This window comes from Heliconius melpomene, chromosome 11 (assembly GCF_056956725.1).
Source record: "Heliconius melpomene rosina isolate 202511_hmr_F chromosome 11, ASM5695672v1, whole genome shotgun sequence".
NCBI classification, from domain to species: domain Eukaryota; kingdom Metazoa; phylum Arthropoda; class Insecta; order Lepidoptera; family Nymphalidae; genus Heliconius; species Heliconius melpomene.
In genome coordinates, this window is record NC_140399.1 from 8,349,280 (window position 1) to 8,368,797 (window position 19,518).

The following is a 19,518-nucleotide window of genomic DNA, read 5'->3' on the forward strand; positions in this document are numbered from 1 at the left end:
CAAATTGCATTCTGTTCGAGACGTGAAGCAATCGTTATTTGAAATATTTTTAAAGCTTTGACTTTATTTATTTATTTCATTTATATAAGTATTTTAAATATTGAAAATAATTAAAATTCACTAATACCATATTTGAACATACTAAACTAAATTTATATTTAATTTTTATTCGTGACTAGTGCAGTCTAAACAATATAAATGTACTTATATGCTTATAATATATAGAAATTAGAATTTAAAAAATATATAGGATATTCTAAATGAATTTTATTCTATTTATATTGACAAAACATTATTAAGAGAGTAATAAAATAGCACGATGTTTTCGTTCATTGACCGTAGTTGGCGATGTTTTGTTGACCATATTGAGGTAGCGATCTTAGCTCTCAACGCTTCGTTAAATCAGTTTTAGTACCTTTGTTATTAGATACCATTTGTTACACTAACGCCTTTTCTTGCTAATAAATAATAGTATTTGAATTTTGTATGTCTAAATTACTATTATTTATATGTATTCGTAACATAAAAGTATTCTTGTAAATATTAGTGGTTTTATAATAAATTAAATTATTCTTTTAATATACTACTTTTGAGCTTTACTCTATAGAGTAACAACATATATGAAAATTCAATGACAATATACAATCGCATTCACGAATTAAATATTGATTTAAAAAACTCAAAAGTAGGACTTAGAGTCATTAATAAAAAAGTCAATAAATATTTAATTTTACAAGAAAATATATATGAAACTGACATAAGACTAAATATATTTAACTTCTATTGATATATTATGAAGTGTTCATTTCGAAATAGGGAACGATCAGATAAATATTATTTATAAGCAACTAAGGTTCCTATGTTAGGCACAATCGCTGCCGGCGGCAGTGCGGGCGTCACGAATTTAATACTTAATCGTATTCAATTATTTCATATAGATATCGTTCAATCGGTTGTCGGTTCGATTCCTACATTTAATATAATCGCTTCGCTCTGGTGTCAAGGTAAAGCGGGGCGTTGAGGAACGGAGTGTCTACACTACACTAGGTTCCCCCTGCCTACTCTGCTAAATGTTTAAGTTAGTTAGTTAGTTTAGTAACAATCGTTTATGTTAAAGCTATAGGGCATGAGCTTAAAGTATATTCGAAAGCTCTCTCCGTACGTCGTATTGAAGCTATCACGACCCGCATCTGTTATTATCAAGCCGCTATAACAATTTTAGAGGACTTACAAAATAATTGAGTTTTCTAAGCACGACTCCGCGCCATTGAACTTACGTAATGTATAAGTTATTTAATAGAAGAATACATTTATAGAAGTCGGTGTTTAAGTAGATGCGATTTTTTTTGTATTTTTTTACTCTTATGATTATTATGTTTCGAATGTAACGCATTAGCTTTATGCAATGTAATGGATAATATAGATGGATGTAGAGATGTACAAAAAAAAATTAAAAAAAGAAAATACTAGCTGTGTATATATATGAAATTAAACGAAAAGTGCGGAATGGAACGAATGGAACGTCTTAACATTAGGTTCCTAGGTTCCCTCTGCCTCCCTGCTATGTGCAGAATATAGCGTGAAGCTAAAAAAACAAAAGAAATACTATCGTGTAATGTATTCATATTCTAGAGCAACACATAATTCAGTCAGTATACCTTTATATTTTTTAAAACACACATCGGATTTTGTATGAAAAATGTATACATTATTCTATAAAAACAATACATACAAATGTCTATTACGAGATTTCGGTCAATTAAATTTAGTAAATATATTCTTATTTCACAGCCAAATGGAAATGACTTAAAATATTTATTCAGTTGCGGATGTCGGCCATAGTGAAATTAGTTGTTTTAATTTTCATTGAAAGTGTGTCATGTTTTCTTGTGCTAAGTGGTGAAAGACAATATTAGTGTTTTAAAATAGTGATGGTGTTTATTTGCGATGCCGGATTGGCGGTACAACGTTCTCTCGACGAGCGAGGCGTATATCGACGACGAAGGAGTTCCGCCTCGGGACCTCTTCGCGGCTAGTTATCCTCGCCGCGCTGACCGCTCCAGGCCACTACACACTTGTCCTTATACTACAATTTTTGTTGGGACTCGAACCCATGCTCCCTACCGCTTAACTTCTTTACAGAGTGAAAATGGCGATCCATATGCTGATGCATATTCAGTGGATCGTTCTTCTAATCTTACTGATACCTCAAGCTTTGCTCGCTACGAAGACTGTCGCTCACAATTGGAGAGTTCCGTGATACTGAAAAAAGAAAATGCTCATGCACATAGCAAAACAGATGGAAACATAACGTTACAAGTACAGACAGATCCTTATAATTCTGGTGTTTTCTACATATCAGGAAAACCGGAGCAAATAAATGCTGTACCAGGAAGTAATATATGTTCAGGCGAGGAATCAGATTCAGATGTCTTATCTTCGTGCACTTGCGACAGTTTTGAACGATGTGAATTTGATTGTAGAGATTTTGAACCGTTTTCGGACACGTGCTGCTGCGACCCTCTGAGCGATGGCGTCTGTAGTCGTAGTCCGAAAGAGGTCGACTCCCCCGAACACTTCTGTGATCGAGCTGTGGATGAAGATCGAGCATCGGCTAGGAGTGATATGGATGGTTTGGATTTAACTCTCTTTGAACCAGCTCAGACTGATTCTAATGATTGTAGAGATAGATCCATCGTTCAAGCCCAAGGGACTGTGACAGCTGCGCTCTGTGGCGTATTGTACGCCTTACCAGGTACTGAAAATGGTACGTACTGTTTAATTCTATTATTAACTAGCGACCCGCTCGCGGCTTCGTCCGCTTGAAATACATGCATAATTATTTATTTACTAATCTGTATTACTTTCGTTCTCTAATAATAATATCATTTTATAATTTAAAACAGTTATTTATAGCAATTTCGTCGAACATTTTTTTTTCAAATAGTATAGACAAATAGATAAAATTTTGAAAATCATTGTTTTTGGTTCCATTATGTTATTAAATACCAATAATAATATTTTAGTTATATATATCTACGATTAGATATAAATACGAGTATATCAGCAAATCGTTATACCACGAAGGAATATTATAATACAAATATGATTATATAAATCACCGTAATGGACCACGGAGAGCTGTCCAGCGGCAGCGGCGCACTTGACAATCGTGTGGTCAACTCCAATCGCACTCGTATCGGATACGAACAACGGTGTGAGGGTATTACAATCACATCAATCACTGGCGTTCATTGTCATATTTGCGGTAACGAGATGATATAGTCGAGCTACTGCAAAATATCAGAAGAGTTTTGTTACCATTTTTTCTAGGGTCACGTTCATAGCAATTAGGCAGAGGGTACCTAGTGTTAAGACACTCCATTTTCCATTTTCCGCTGAGTTGCGGCAATTGACGTCGCACTTTACCTCGACATAGGAACGAAGAAAATGGAAATATTAAATATTTCATTTCCTCAAGTGGGTATCGAATCCACAACCTGTCTTGGTTACAGTCAATTATTTATTAATATTTATTAGATTCCATATTAGTTTCATAATAACATATTAATATTATTAATATCATTAAGATATCATTAAGACATTAATAAATAATAACAAAATGTCTACTTGTTTAATAATGACGGAAATGGGCTCTCCGTACTAATAGCTCTACAAATTGCGTACCGTTAGCAACTCGTAAGTTTCTAATTACTGCTGTGGGTAGAGAGATTGTTAACTCACATGCAAATCCAATAGATTTTGGACCAGATAATGATACAGAATGTTCTTGCATCTATAATACACTTCCTCGTTGGAACCGTGAAAACGTATGTACATATGTTTAACGGTTGCTAGTTTTACGAAGACGTTTGAGATTTCAACGAGTTTGTTCTTAAAATTTAATTGTTTTAGTAGTTATAAACAATTAAAATTAAAATAAGTTAAATCAGCTTCACGCTGTTTCTCGTACACAGCAGGGTAGGCAGAGGGAACCTAGTGTTAAGACGCATTTCTCCGTTTTCCGCCGGATTCTGGAGGCATTGCGTGTTGAGTGGCAGAACTTAACGCCGTACTTCACCTCGACACCAGAGCGAAGAAAATATAAATTTAAATAAAAATATTTAATTTCCTCGAGTGGGGATCGAACCCACAACCAGTCGCACACTTTACAGTCACACACTTGAGGCCCTGTGCCACGACTGGCCTCAAAATATGAGATACTGACCATTAACTTTAGCAAGGTATTATTATGAGTTTGGGGTCTCTCAAATATGCTTTTAATATGAGTCTAAATAACTGGTTTACCTAAAACCTGGTCTTAGGAGAGCCATAATTACGTTCACCTGGGAGTTTTAGATGTTTTAATATACTGTGATTTATTCTTCAAGTATATATAGCTATATTATAAAATAAATAAAAAGTATTTTTGAATATTGTATGGCATAAGTTATTAAAAGTAATTTTAGAATAGTATATACATTCTTACTATATGACATGCTTATTCATGGAGTAAAAGCCATCTAAGTTCTAAAAACCCTACAGTAAGGCGTCTCAGTTGGCTTGGTAAGAATTGGCGCTATCATATTTCTCGGTAAGGGTAAAAATAAATAATTATTTCAGAGAATTTTTACTTTTCAACGCACAATCAGCCATGAATAAATAGGGTAATTAAGTACTTATAACTAAATACATCTTTAAGTTGAATAGTTTTCTGATTTATAAATTTTAAGTATTTATATATGGTTGTATCGTTTTGCAGCGTTGAGTTATGCCACTCATTCCATTACAAGAAACCAGAATTCAGAAAATGGGGACCGGAAGTATCCCAATGAAAACGAAATGTCTCGACATTAGGTTCCCAGGTTCCCATACAGAACGAACCTAAAAAACAATTATCTCAATTGAGTAATATAGTATGTATATGCAAAGTTTAAAGAGCAAACGATAATATTCATAATGCCTGGTCGTGATAATATTCATGCTGCGGAACAATGATTGTATGTATGTATATATATATATATGTATGTCTGTACGTGTGTTACTCTCATTGTTAAAAAGAAACACGAATGCCCATGCCCCTTTATAAGTACCTACTTACGAATATAAATATTTGTATTTTACGCGTTCTCGAAGAATAAGTTATACAGTAAAAGCTTGTTTTTTAAATGTAACAATTACTTATAATAATCGTGTGACTGTAAACGTGACAGGTTGTGGGTTCGATTTTCACTCGAGGAAATTAAATATTTAATACTTATTTATATTTCTTCGATATCCGCCACTCAACACGCAATACCGCCAGAATTTGGCGGTAATTAAGCTGAAAGAAAAACCTATATTATAATTTGTTTCTTTTTTCGATATCAGTCACATAGAAAAACAAAATAATAATTTTGATTATTCTATTAATATAGGGACTTTTCATTATATTTTATTTTAGAATGTCGATAACATTCCATTTTTTTCTCCATTTACGTATATCGACGTTACTTTTCCTTCCACTCTAACATAGAATATGAAACAACAAAAAAAACGATTTCAAATATAAACTATATAATTCAGTACACTGTAATTACATACCGTAAGCTCAATTCTGTCCGTATTATTTCCCACAGAAATTGGCCGCCATTGAACGAATGCCACAATAATGCTTGCTTGTATTATGTTGTTATTTGTCATCGCACATTCGCTATATATATTTTTTATTATTATTATAACTGTAACGTAATAGGTGACCGTAGCATTCCAATGCGATCATTGTCTAGTGTCTAATCTCTCTACCTACTTTTATTATAAGATTATAATTCACTTAGCTACTTTGAATTAAGGCCAGTCGTGGCGCTGGGGCACAAGTGTGTGATAAATACGATTGGTTGTGCGTTCGATGATCACTTGAGGAAATTAAATATTTATTTAATAATCAATTTATATATTCATTTCTTCACTCTGGTGTCGAGAGAAAGCCCGGCGTTGAATTTCGCCACTCAACACTCAAAGCCTCCAGAATTCGGCAGAAAATGGGAAACGGAGTATCTTAGCACTAGGTTCCCTCTGCCTACTCTGGCTGTGTGCGGTTTAACTTTCATTAAAACTTGTATTTCATCATAATAAACTAACTTTAACCTCTATTTTTTAAGCAATTAACAGTAAAATAGATTTTGATTTACTAACAACTGTAGACGAGTAAACGACTCGAATTATAATTCTTGTACCGCTATTTCTGATTACAGTGTGCAGAGTAAATTATAGTTATTTGTGCATAAGGTAACTATTTGGCATAGATCGCGAAATCGCTTTTCACTTATTTTGGTTCCAAATCCGCTTCACGCTGTATCCCGCACGTATCAGGATGAGCAGAGCGAACCTAGTATTAAAACAATCGGATCTTAATTTTTTGTTATAATTAATTACTATTTGTAGATATATAATTTATATCTTTTTCATGATAGTTATATCGACAATAGGATCGCTGTTCTTTCTATCGTTTCTTTAAAATAATATTCTGTATTTTAATTTTTATTTTTCATCTGTTGTTTCTTGCTTAAGAACTTTGCTGACGACATCGTAAAAACTGATAAAGGAAAAGGAAATAATAGAAAAAGTTTTCAATCGGCATAGAATATGTTAGAGTCTAGTACAACATTCTACACCATATACAATGTAACAGTTATAGGAATGTTCATTCACGAGACGTTTAAGGGAAACATGTACCATCTTGGATTTTAGTAATTAACTAATAGTTACGAGCTAAACCTCGTCTTGCAACAACTAGTTTTTAGTTAACTAGTAACGTAGAGTTAATAGTTATTAGTTAGCTTTACAGATAAATATTAATTGAAAATATTATGGCGTTAAAATTAAACGGTATGTGCTTAAATTTTCAAGCAGAATAAATCTAGATTTCTCTCTCTTCTCGATTCTTCTTTTTATTACTCACAAAGATATGTAATTTTTTATTCAGAAAGATATTATAAATTTTATAAATATAGATATAATAGAAGCATCACGCTTTATCCCGCACACAGCAAGATAGGCAGATAGAGCCTAGTGTTTAGACACTATTCTCACTTTCCATTTTATTTTCTCAATGTGCTGTAGATCAGTTAACAGTATTAGAAGATACAACGCCAACGAGCATTCGCGTGCAGATATCTGATAATTATATCAATGAAAACCGCACAAGTACAGCTCTACTTGTATTACAGTACAGTGTAAATGTCACATCACAGCTACTTTGTTATATAATGGACGTAAATATAATACTGTTTTTTCATGTTTGTATTACTGAAATAAAGAAAAAATATATGTACATTTACTTTTTTAGCGTCACGCTGTATTCCACATTTAGAAGGGGCAGAGGAACCTGGGAACCTAGTGTTAAGACATTTCGTTCTCTACTTTCTGAAGAATTCTTGAGGTCTCAAAGGAAACGAAATGAAAATTTTAAATGTTTCATACTTCTAAGTGGGAATCGATCCACAACCGTCGCTGTACAATCGCACGCTTTAGCCTTTTATTTGTATTTATTTCCATTGCCAACATATAGTATTTTATTGTTAAAAGATATCACAAAAGATAAAGTGACTACTTGAATGCGAGTTCCTTTTTTTTATATTTTTTATAAGCAGGGCAAGGCCCTGTACCTAAAAATAGGATCGGAGTTTATTTTGATTGCATAAGTATTCCCTTTATATTCTGAGTCGGTCATTGCACCTTTTGAATAGAAGACGTGATCGGCTGGTGAAATTTGAAACTGCTTTTGTTTTGACTGAACTAAATTGTCGAAAGCTATATAAAATATTTGATTTTTAAGCTTGTTCTTCTAAATATTTCAGCTTAAAAGAAACAACAAAATTTATTGAAATAAGATAGATTATATTATAAGTATGTAGGTATTGTATTTTTTTTTTTTTGAAAAACCAAACAAACTCTCCAGCTTATTTCAACTTATAATATTGTTATTTAATATTGTCGACTCTACCATTAAATTTATATAATATACGCGACTAGGTCTACCAATTCCAGTCAAGTTCAAGTTACGACGCGTCAGCCTTGAAATAGTTCGTCTAGTATTACAATTGAAATAATTTTGATTTTTTTTTTCAACTCTTTTCAACAATAAAATATTAAATTTTGTTTAAGCAATTACAAATAACATATTTTATACCTTAAGGCTTTAGTAGTTATTGAGAGATAAAGTAAATAAAAAGCAATATTTTAATCACTGACTGACTGACGTACCTATCTATAGCTAGATCAAGAGCCTAACCCATTTTGAGATTATCTAGAAAGTTAAAATCTAAAATGGAATCTTCATTATTATTAAAATCCATGTATTATTATATTTAAAGAAGGTATAATTACAATGTGATCCTAACAGGAGGGCTACATTCTAAAGACAGGATCGTCTAGAAATCAAAGAATCTCCATAAATTTTGTACTAATGTAGACACCGTGTGGTTCAAAACACTATTTACCATTGCCAAATATGAAATAATATAAACATAATTAATAATAAACATATATCTAAATATTTATTATACATATAAAATTTATAAATTGCATAAAATTATAAATATCTTTCATAATACATATTTCTAAAGTTATTTTAAATATTATAGTTAAGTTTATTACATATTTAATATTATAAGAGTATGTCAAGTGAATGGAATGTGATAACAATAGAAATATTTTATGCTGTTAAGTAATATCAGATCTCAAGGTTTTATTTACTAATCTGTTATATTTATAGTAAGGCATGGATCGTGGGAAATTTAAAGTACCTATAGATTGAGATTTACATATCAATTTAATGTTTATTTAAAGAATCTTCATAATATTTATAATTAAATTCGTCTTGAAATGAAGTGAATGGTACGCACTTCCTTTGAAACGTGTTTGACTATTAAAGAAAAACGATTTAAAAATATTACATCTCTAAAATCGATGGCTATATTATAAACATGATATTTTTATGTTTAAGATTATGAATCAATATTATAATAAGTAACTATATGCGTATACGACTCATACGTATCCATATACAGTACGGCCACCAAGTTGTGGCCGTTCTGAAGTTAGCTGTCAAATGGCTGCGCAGATTTGATTTTAGGATTTTTTCTTACTTTTGATTATTTTCTTCCCGAATGATTAATATGCAAAAATTCGAAACCTAACTTCAACTTCAACCTCACTTACACTTCTGACGTCATATTAACTATTTACTCTTGTTTAATTTTTACATATGTTTCATCGTAATACAAATTGAACAATATAACATCGCCCTATACATGTATACTAACTAACTATACTAACTAATATTTATCTTTGTACTAAGTGAACCCTTTAAAACATCACTCTACATTAACATTGCCTCAGGACTCGAAAGGAAAAACATAAAATAGCTACGAAATACGAGAATTGAGGTAATTGCGGCACAATGGCTGGCGTTATATGCGATGGTTGTAGGTTCTATCCCCATTTAGAGAAATGATTTTATGTTTAAACTTACATTTCTCTGCCTCTCAACACGCAATATCTCAAATTCGGCAAAACGTGATACAAAACTAGCACCGTCTAACCTGCTCTACGAGGAAAAGCGTGATGCTGAAGAAGAAATTTGAAGAGTAGGTATAATATGACACTGATGAGTGGTTAAAAAAGTGTTACATTTCGCTAATTTGGTTTAATTATGTTTTTAATTGTAGGATTCATGTCTTGCATACTGATTAATTGATAACGTGATTTCACTTATTTCTAACCGTCAATTATGCAATTTATGTATCTATTCTAGTATAGCTGTAACACGCGAGAAAATGTAAAGCACAAATTAGTAAGTAAATAAGATTTTTATTTTAACTAATTCTCTAAAAAATATTGATAAAAACGATCTAAAAAATGACGCATTCATACTATTTACGAAGATATTCAATATTTATTTTATTTTCTGCTTAAATAGGTTTTTTTATCTGTAATAAATATATTTTCTACTGTAAAAAGAAAAAGTGTTCTTTAGCGCGTTAGTTCGTTTATTTTGTTTATAATTTTTGTGATATTTAAATCCAGTTTGTTTAATTTACATAATATGTGTTGAAATATAAGATACATATTTAAGCTCGTTATATTAATACAATCAATATAGGTACTTCATTAGAAAAACTCTACTAAATATTTGATACAAACTTACTTTATAAAAAATTTATGGTATCTAATAATAATTTCCACATGAATTATTACTGAATTTTATTATTACTACGCATTATCCAGTGCCCTAATAAAGAAAGAAATCATATAATTCTTTTATTATATATACTTTGTATTGTATATTTTTACCCCATTACAAAACTATTGATATTTAATCGAAAATCGACAACTTGTGAAAAATGGAATTTAAGCTATTTAAAAAAAAACATAAGCTTTATATATAATCGCATATATATTATTTTAAGAAGATCCACGTGTTTTATAAATCAAGGAGAACCAAACCAAAAAATAACTGACGCCTTTTATAAATCTTTTATATAATTTCAATGTAAAAGTACTGAAACTAAGTCTTAGTTATTTGAATATCGGTCAATTCGTGACTGGAACTAAGAATGATTCATTTGCCTTAATCCCTATTGACTCATATGAACGCAGCTACAATGAAATCTTTGTAACTGAGTTCTTTTGAAATTTATTCAATAAATCTTAAAGTCCTTTTATATCGTCAAAAGTTTAAAATAACTTATATTCTTGTTTGTATTAATTAACTATCAATGGGAGTGATATATCATGCACAAATCAGGGTCGGCAGAGGAACCTAGTGTTGAGACACTCCGCTTCCCATTTCTCGCCGAATTCTGGAATCATTGCTTATTGTGTGGCCTCGCTTTGCTTTGATAACAGAGCGAAGAAATGAAAATATTAAATATTTCATTTCCTCGAGTAGGAATCGAACCCACAACCTGTCGCAATTACAGTCATAATTTTTTCCCCTGGCTTTAAAGGGCCTTGAACATTATATTTTTCAAATAAGGTTATTGAACCATAGCTTACAATAAACAAGTCAAAGGAATATGTATGCGCTTCATAGAAATAATCAGAAGTGACGTGCATATGCATTCGGATATCCGGTGCCTCCATGTCGGCTGTCGCACTAACTTCAATAGAGAAAGTATGTTTTTCTGACTACAATATTGTTACGTTAGTTCTGACGTAATTACTTATGGGAAATTTTTTTTATACTCTTTAATAATAGTGTTGTCACATGCAACGTGCCATTTACCCTAAATCACCTATCTATATATAGGTACATATATAAACACAGATAATAAATAAAGGTTAATATTTATTTGTTTTTTTTTAATAATGTAGAATATTATTTTGTTGTTTAGAAAATATTTACAATGTCCCCAGAAAAATTACCTCTTTCATTAATACGAGTAATTAATTATATTTATATTTTTGTGTAGTTTTTGTTGAAGTCTTTAAATTAAACTAATTGGAGCACGCTACATAAATCTATCTGTTGCATACACATATTATACTGATTACGAAGTGGCATATAAATAGCATAATTTATGTTTTTGTTTATTGTAAATATTGTACATTTTGGATATTACTTAATTATATTTTTTCGTGCTTTATATTCGTCCGAATGTTTCTTAATTTTAATATGACTTGACCTTTTCCTAGCCGTTTATTTAAAGATTTATATAAAAAGGTGGCAAGTTATATAAATATGTGAATTTATACATCTTCTAATAATATATAATTATTTTAGAATATTAAAAAATTTTACGCGTTTATAATTTATTTTAATAATTTAAATTGTGTAAGATTGACGTTTTGATACGTCCTATTTACTTTTATTCAAATGATGATTCATAATATAAACTTTCGTTAAATATTTATTTGTTTCGTGATGCGGATCGATGAGAAAAAGTAATATTGCGAAACTGTATATTTAATTATACGCTATTTACTTAACATTGGATAACTATCCGAACAAACATTACCTATTTGTTTATCTTTTGTTTGGCTTCGCACTGTATCCTTCATATAGTGGGGTAGTCAGAGGGAACCTGTGAACCCAGTGTTGAGACACTCCGTTCCCATAAAGACATCTCAGTTCTCCACTTTCCACCGAATTGTGGAAGCATTGCATGTTGCGTGAAAGAGAATATAAAATATTTCACAATATCGAACCCACAACCTGTCGCCTTTGTAGTTACACCCTTAGGCCCCTGGAATAAGCCACAGTATATAATTTAACTATTAAATACCAAATGGACCACATACGAACTCTTAAGTGAATTTAGATGACAAGTACATTTAAAATCTAATTTGTGGAACTTATTACAGTAAGGCATGCGGATCTAATGTAGGTATCATTATTTTTATTTTATAAGTAACAATCTGTTTTATTTATTGTATGGTCAATTTAATGAGATATTTCGTAACATACCATGTAACTTTTACTTAGTTATTTTTTTTCTGGTTTAAGATATAAAAGTTAAAATAAAGTTAGTATAAAAATTACATAACAATTTTGCAATCTTGAATATTCGAGTTAGGAATTTAAATAAAGCTATTTAAATGGTAAAATAATTTCTTATTACTTTCTTTATTATTATTCTTTCTTTCTTCTTTATTCTTTTGTTATTATTCTAGAGGCAAATAATAGAAAATCTTTAATATAATGTAATTCGGGTATAATTGTATAAAAATATGCTTTTAAATATACAAAAATGCCTTTTAAAACTATCTTTACTACCGATTACGTTATTCATAAACACCGTACATAAACGTTAAACATCTACTGACATTTAAACTTGTAAGGAAATAAGCTTGAATGGACATACGTACATTTTTTGACCTCCATATGTATATATTAGAGACGTTGCCAGAATACAATATGTTAAATGTGGCATTATTCCACTAAAGCTCCAAGCTATCAAAGGGAATCTATCTCCATTAAGTTTGGTATTTATATTCGAAGCACGGAATACCACGTCGATGACACGTTTAAATTTATGACTGGTAATTTAAGTTAGACAATATATCTCTAAGAATTTAGAATTGTCAAAATATTTTTATGAGGCCGTTCGGTCAAGTGTGAGGGTCGTGACGGTTGTGGGTTCGATCACCACTCGTGGGAATGAAGTATATTATTTTACGTATTAACATTTTCATTTATTTTCATCACTCAACAACACTACGCAAAGCCTCGAAAATTTGGCGAACGGTAGGGAATGAAGTGTCTTAACACTACGTCCCTTCTACCTGCTATGTTTATGCGAGGTACAGGGATAAGCTGAAAAAAAAATACTTAAAAAAATAAAATTAACATTACAAACTTTTTATAATATTAATAGCTATCGTAATTGTTTTTGGCATTTTACTTTACACAGATTAAATAAATAAAGAAACCAGAAACGACCTGGACTTCTCACGCTCTGTCAGTCAATCCACACTGGAAAGATATGAAGTAATTTGAACTTCCAGGTTCGGAGGCGTCAGTAACTAATATGAATATTACCGCCCACACAGGCACAGCAATCAGACCACAGGAAGCCTGCGTACACGTCATGCATATTGTTCTCGTGAAAGAAAGAGTTAGAGTTACAAGAGACGTTATGTATTTAAATAAAGTAATTGCTTCAATCTATTCTGACCACGCGCTGCAACGGTTATATTCTCACGAGTTAACTGATCTAGTTCAATATCATTATATGTTGCATATTGATACCTATAATTTACTTGTTAATCTGTTGCAATATATAAAATATGTTATATTTTTCACATATAGCAGGGTAGAAAGAGGAAACTTAGTGTTAAGACACTCCTCACTTTTTGGTAATTTTTTGGGGGATTGTGTGTTGAGTTGGGGAACTCAACGCCACCCCTACACTACCACCTGCCACACGTACCACTGCCCCACAACGGCCTTTTTTATAGTTATTTAAAATATAATTATTTGTAATTCAAACCCTGTCATTTGTTAACGGACATTGTTAATATAAATGTTATGAGTAATTGCAGCAAACAATTTAACTTTTAATATTCTCCATAAGAAAAACTATATTAGCTAAAGTGTTAAATGTCAGATCGTTTTTCTGCCTATATATAGGCTATGCGCATAGGTAAAGACAGCCTTTGTTCGACGTCTACGGATGACCTTTAGTTCCCCAGTCTAGGGAACGTGCTGGATACAGTGAACTTATTTTTTTCTAGAATAGGCTGCCCTTTTCTTTTAAAAAATAAACTGTTGCGGTCTTATGGTGTCTAAGCAAGCATAAGAAATACATTTTATGAAATACTAGTGGCCCATTCGCGGCTTCTTATTATTTTACTACTTATTATTAATTAAGCCTTAATGTTATATAGCCTATAGTGGACTAATCCTGAGGAATGTAGTTTTCATAAAAAAAAAGTAAATTCAACCAATAGTTCCAGAGATATAAGCGTTTAAACAAACAAACAAATACTTTCTTATATTAGTATAGAAAAAAATACATTCATACCTAAGCAACCAAGAATACGGCGAATGTAATAGTCATTATCAACACCATATCATTGTAAATGTCAACATAGCAATGTGTAATTGCAGTGCAGCTGTGGATATAATACATGTATACATATAAATATTTAAAGAGCGATGGCAAGTGGAATTCCTAGTCCATTCGACTGCCGCCCTTAAGGCCGTGGGTATCCTCACATGATGATTCAAGGACAGAGTACCATCTACCCTACCCACCCGGTGTCGCTGTAAAAGCCAGTAGGAATAACAGCATTAACCTCAAGTTCGAAAACAAAAATGGCAAGCAGACATAGCTTCAGCTTAGAAGCGATTATATTCGACGCATTCATAAAGATGCCAGGCATTCCATCATTCTAGGTATATAAAGCTGATTGAATTTGATTTTGATGCGCATCACAAGTGGCGGCGTCTTTAACCTATCACATCCCGGCACTGCATCCGCTACGTCGCTGGGTTATTATAACTTGAGACGAGTAATACTCGTTCATATGACTCGATTCCAACCATTATAGTCAATTTTAAAAACAGCTTCGCTTCGCAACAGGATAGACAGAGGGAACCTAGTGTTAAGATTTCCCACTTCTGGAGAATTCTAGAGGCTTTGCGTGTTGAGTGGTGTAACTCGATGCTGCAGTTTTGTCGATACCAGAACGAAGAAGTGGTAATATACATTTAAATAAATATTTCATTTCCTGGAGTGAGGATCGAACCCACAACCAGTGGCGTTTACAGTCACACTTTGTGCCTCTGCACCACGACTGGATCTACAGCCAATGTTTCTAAGTCATTAGAGGAATTGGCTTATATAACATGTGAAACCGGTTACAGCGACTGTTGTTTTAGTGAGGACTTTAGGTATCAACGTATAGCTTATTGAATTTGAGTTTGAACTTGCAAGCGTTATCACCGGCACCATGACCGCCAGCATTTGTAAGTTGGAACGAGTATTTCTTGTTTGCGAACTCTAAGCCTGGTGGAGGAGTTGTCTAATAAAATATGAGTGTCTTCTGGCTGTATCTATTCAAGCGGCAAAGAAAAGAAAAGAAAAAAGTTGAAACTAAAAGAAGATTATTTTTGTTATAACTTGGCATAAAGTACTCGTAAGACCGTAAAGCATAATGAACGCAAATCTTCGAAGCTATTCAATGTGTGTTTAATGCACTAAAGATAATAAATACTTGTACAAAAGATGTGTTTATTTTAAAAACTTTTAATTTTAAAATCTCTTTTGAATGAACTGTGATGCAAATATGTTTATATTTTTTAATTAATTGACTATTTACTGTTAATTTATTTTTTGGGGTTCTATACCACAAAAGATAAATTAACTTTGTTTGTTGTCCGTTTGTCCGTCTGTCAAACTCGTTAATTTTAAACAACCACACTTAATTGCTATTAATAATATCTGAGACATTCTTCAATCAATTATACATTAAATAGTTGATCGAAGAAGGCATTCATTAAATAACAATAGTAATATGCAAATATAACTTAAACAATTGCAGTTCTAAATTTACGTATCCGTTGCGTTGTCTTAATTTTATGTAGGGTCAGCGTAAAAAAAATAGTTTATTTATCAAAAACAAAACAATATTTTCTCCTCAACTGTACTTTGACTTTGAATATGATCGTTGTTATTTTGTTTATTTACATCTAAAAATAAAAATTTACATCTAAAAATAAAAATGTTTTATTTTATTTTACAGTTAACTTTTATCTTTTATGCTGATAGTACTTGAGTCACAACTTAATAGATTAAATGGAACGCATTAATCCATGTTAGCGCGTACTGGGACGCATCAATGATGTTTATTAGCTAAATAAGTGTTTCAATTGTCACTCCAACTCTTTGTTTCAGTAAGACTATGAATATGAATAATTGTGTTAGGTAGAATTTAGAAGGGTAGGCAGAGGGAAGTTAGTGTTAGGACTCTCCTTTCCCTTTATTTCGCCCAATTTTCGAAACATTGCACGTTGAGTGATTTTTTACAACATGCTTAATAATAGTTTTACTACTGACAGTAGTAGGTAATTTTTATTTTTGAATTTGATGATGTAAATGTAAAAGTTTTAGTTATATTTCACTTAATACCTGTTCTGCGGGTAATTAATTAATGTTTTTTTTCGATTGTTCAAAGACTAAATAAAAATATTATCTCATTATAATGGTTACAATTAATTATTATTTTTAATTTGAAATGTAATGGATGTTTATTATAACTATGTATATCTTGTAGTTTCAGTAACTATGAAATACGAAATATTTAATAATTTTGCTCCATTACTTAACTTGCACTAACCGTATATTTCATTTCCAGAACATTTCTAATGTCAAGTTAGTAAGATTTTGTGCTCAACTGGCACGCTCGATACACCATAATTAAAGAACTAAACTGAACTATTAAATAGCAGTTAAATTAATATGATTAGTACTTAGGTTTCAGGAGATTTTAACTATTAGTGTTTGTAATTACTAGATACTATTAAAAAAACAGCTTCACGCTATATCCCGCACACAGCAGGGCAGAGGGAATCTAGTGTTAAGACACTACGTTGCGAAATTTTTGCCGAATTTTGGAGGCATTGCGTATTGAGTGGCAGAACTCAACGCCGCGCTTTACCTCGACACTAGAGCGAAGAAATGGAAATATAAACGTAAATAAATATTCCACTTCCTCGATTGGGGGTCGAACCTACAACCTTCGCGTTACAGTTACACCCTTGTGCCGCTGCGCCACGACGCTCTCTACTACTACTATTACACCGTTAATAATTTAAAATACTGGAATCTATTACAAAACAATCGAATATTCATTTTGTTGTGGAATTCGTTACCAATATCCTATTGACTTACACCGCCGCAATCGAATCGTATAGAGTCAGTGGTTTTTGCGTTTGCCTTGAGGTTCCGGTGACCGTAACTGGGCTTAAATAACTACGAGTGTAGTGTTGACAGCTTATAAAATAAATATTTGTAATAAGACCTCTAATGTTGAGGCCAGTCGTGGCGCAGGTAACTGTGTGGTGTAACTGTAAATGCTACTGGTTGTAGGTTTGATACCCATTCGAGGAAGTGAAGTATTTAATATGTTCATTCTTGCGTTCTGGTGACACTCAACACGCAATGCCTCCAAAATTCTTTGGAAAGTGGGGGAGCAGACTTACTTGACTTACTTCTTAAAATTAGGTTCACCTACCCTGCTAGGTACATGGAGGATAAAGCGTGTGGCAGAAAACAAAAAAAAACTAAACCAGCGAAAAACCCACCCACCGTCTCTGGTATTTTATATAATTTTACGAAGGAACTTCGAACTTTACAATGTAATATGGACATTCCACATACATATCTTAACTGCTTTGACTGGTCTAACTATATATACATAAAGTTACATATTATGCGTGCAATATATGAATTATGTATAAATTATACATTCCAAAGAATTGGTACCAATCATTGTTCTCCTTATATAGAAGGTGAGAGGACTGAGACGTCGCGACTTGACCCAAAGCCAGAATATTACTTAGTAATATACGTAACAAACCTAATACAAGAACCCTGTTAATGGAAATAGATTATTAGATAATAGCAATTACTAAAATAATCCTGGATACGTCGGAAAATAGGCAACGGAGTGTCTTGGCACAAGATTCTCTCTGCCTATCCTGCTTGTGCGGGAAAAAAAATCATAAAAAATAATGTAATAAAAGTATTATATTAATGAAAAGTAATTTATTATATTACTTTTAATTCCATGTAGGATTTTTTTATACTTTATTTATGTAGGTTCATTCATTTATGTATGGATCTTATGGAGAATGAAGTAATGAGATATTTTTCTATTAAAATTTCTAATTCTTATTTTCTAATTATAACAAAAAATACAAATTATTTTACGAAATATAAACTTTAAGGTTTTATATAAGGAAGTCAATAAAAAAAATAGATTAATATAATCTCAATATGTCATATTAGCACCGTACAAAAACATGGTCATTACAGTAGAACACCTGTCTCTTACTTAGCTATAAATGCAATTAAATTATGTAAGAAAATAGGTTAAGTCGATTAGACTTAACAACTATTCAATTATCCCCCTATATAGGCTCTAGTAATGTTAATAAAACGGCGCGTATGAGTAACCTGCGATAGTTTAACTGTTTATATTATACCAAATATAATGAAGTATGTATGCAAGCATCATTAAATATATATTAACTTTCATGACATACATATAAATACATATAAATTGCAACGTTCTATAATTATAGTAAAACCAAAGTAGTTTAATACTTGCATAAATTACTAATATATGACACTAGTCGTGCCGTAGGGGCACAAAGAGTAGACGGGACTGGTTGTGGATTCGATTCAATTCTTACTCGAGGAAATGAAATATTTCATATTTCCATTTCTTTCTCTCTCGCTAAAGAGCTCTCAATACGTAATGCTTTCATAATTGGGCGGAAAATGGGAATCAGAGTGTCTTAACACTAGGTTCCCTTAACCTACCGTGATACAGCGTGACGCTAGAAAATATATGTAGAACATACTTTATTTATAGGATTTGAAAGTAATGTAATTTGTATTTGTTCTAGATGCAGTGACTAGCGCTGTTAGTGGCACGGTCGGCGTGCCTCCATGTTCCTGGGAGCCGTTCTACTGCGTCCTGCAACAGGACCGGCGGACCCTCACGGCGTATACCAGCGAGGAGTTGGCTGTAAGTATATCTATATTAACTATAAAAGTATCTCATACTATGTACAAACCTTACTTATTTAGAAAAAAAAATGAACGTGATTTGGATTCACGCCTATTGGGAACCGTCCAATATACAAACGTTATTTAATTATTTTATGAATGAACGTAAAATATCAATTTTTTTTCTTTTTTTTTCTTTCTTACGTGGAAATAGTTTTATGCCAGTTTCAATTACGCAGATATTGCATATTTTGTAACCGATCGCACAAAAACCGGACATGCCGGTAATTAA

The 19,518-nt window shown here is 31.9% G+C and overlaps 1 protein-coding gene across 5 annotated transcripts in view; it reads left to right on the forward strand.

Moving 5' to 3' along the window:
* raskol (Ras GTPase-activating protein raskol) overlaps positions 1-19,518 on the forward strand; it is a 136,662-nt gene that overhangs the window by 23,780 nt on the left and 93,364 nt on the right. For 2 of the 5 annotated variants that reach the window (XM_085192558.1, XM_085192560.1), the window contains exons 2-3: positions 1,792-2,767; positions 19,124-19,245. In XM_085192558.1, the coding sequence (XP_085048684.1) occupies positions 1,948-2,767; positions 19,124-19,245 (942 nt within the window). In that variant the 5' untranslated portion in view covers positions 1,792-1,947. The remainder of the gene's footprint in view (positions 1-1,791; positions 2,768-19,123; positions 19,246-19,518) is intronic. The other 3 variants (XM_085192562.1, XM_085192564.1, XM_085192559.1) reach the window with 2 other exon arrangements.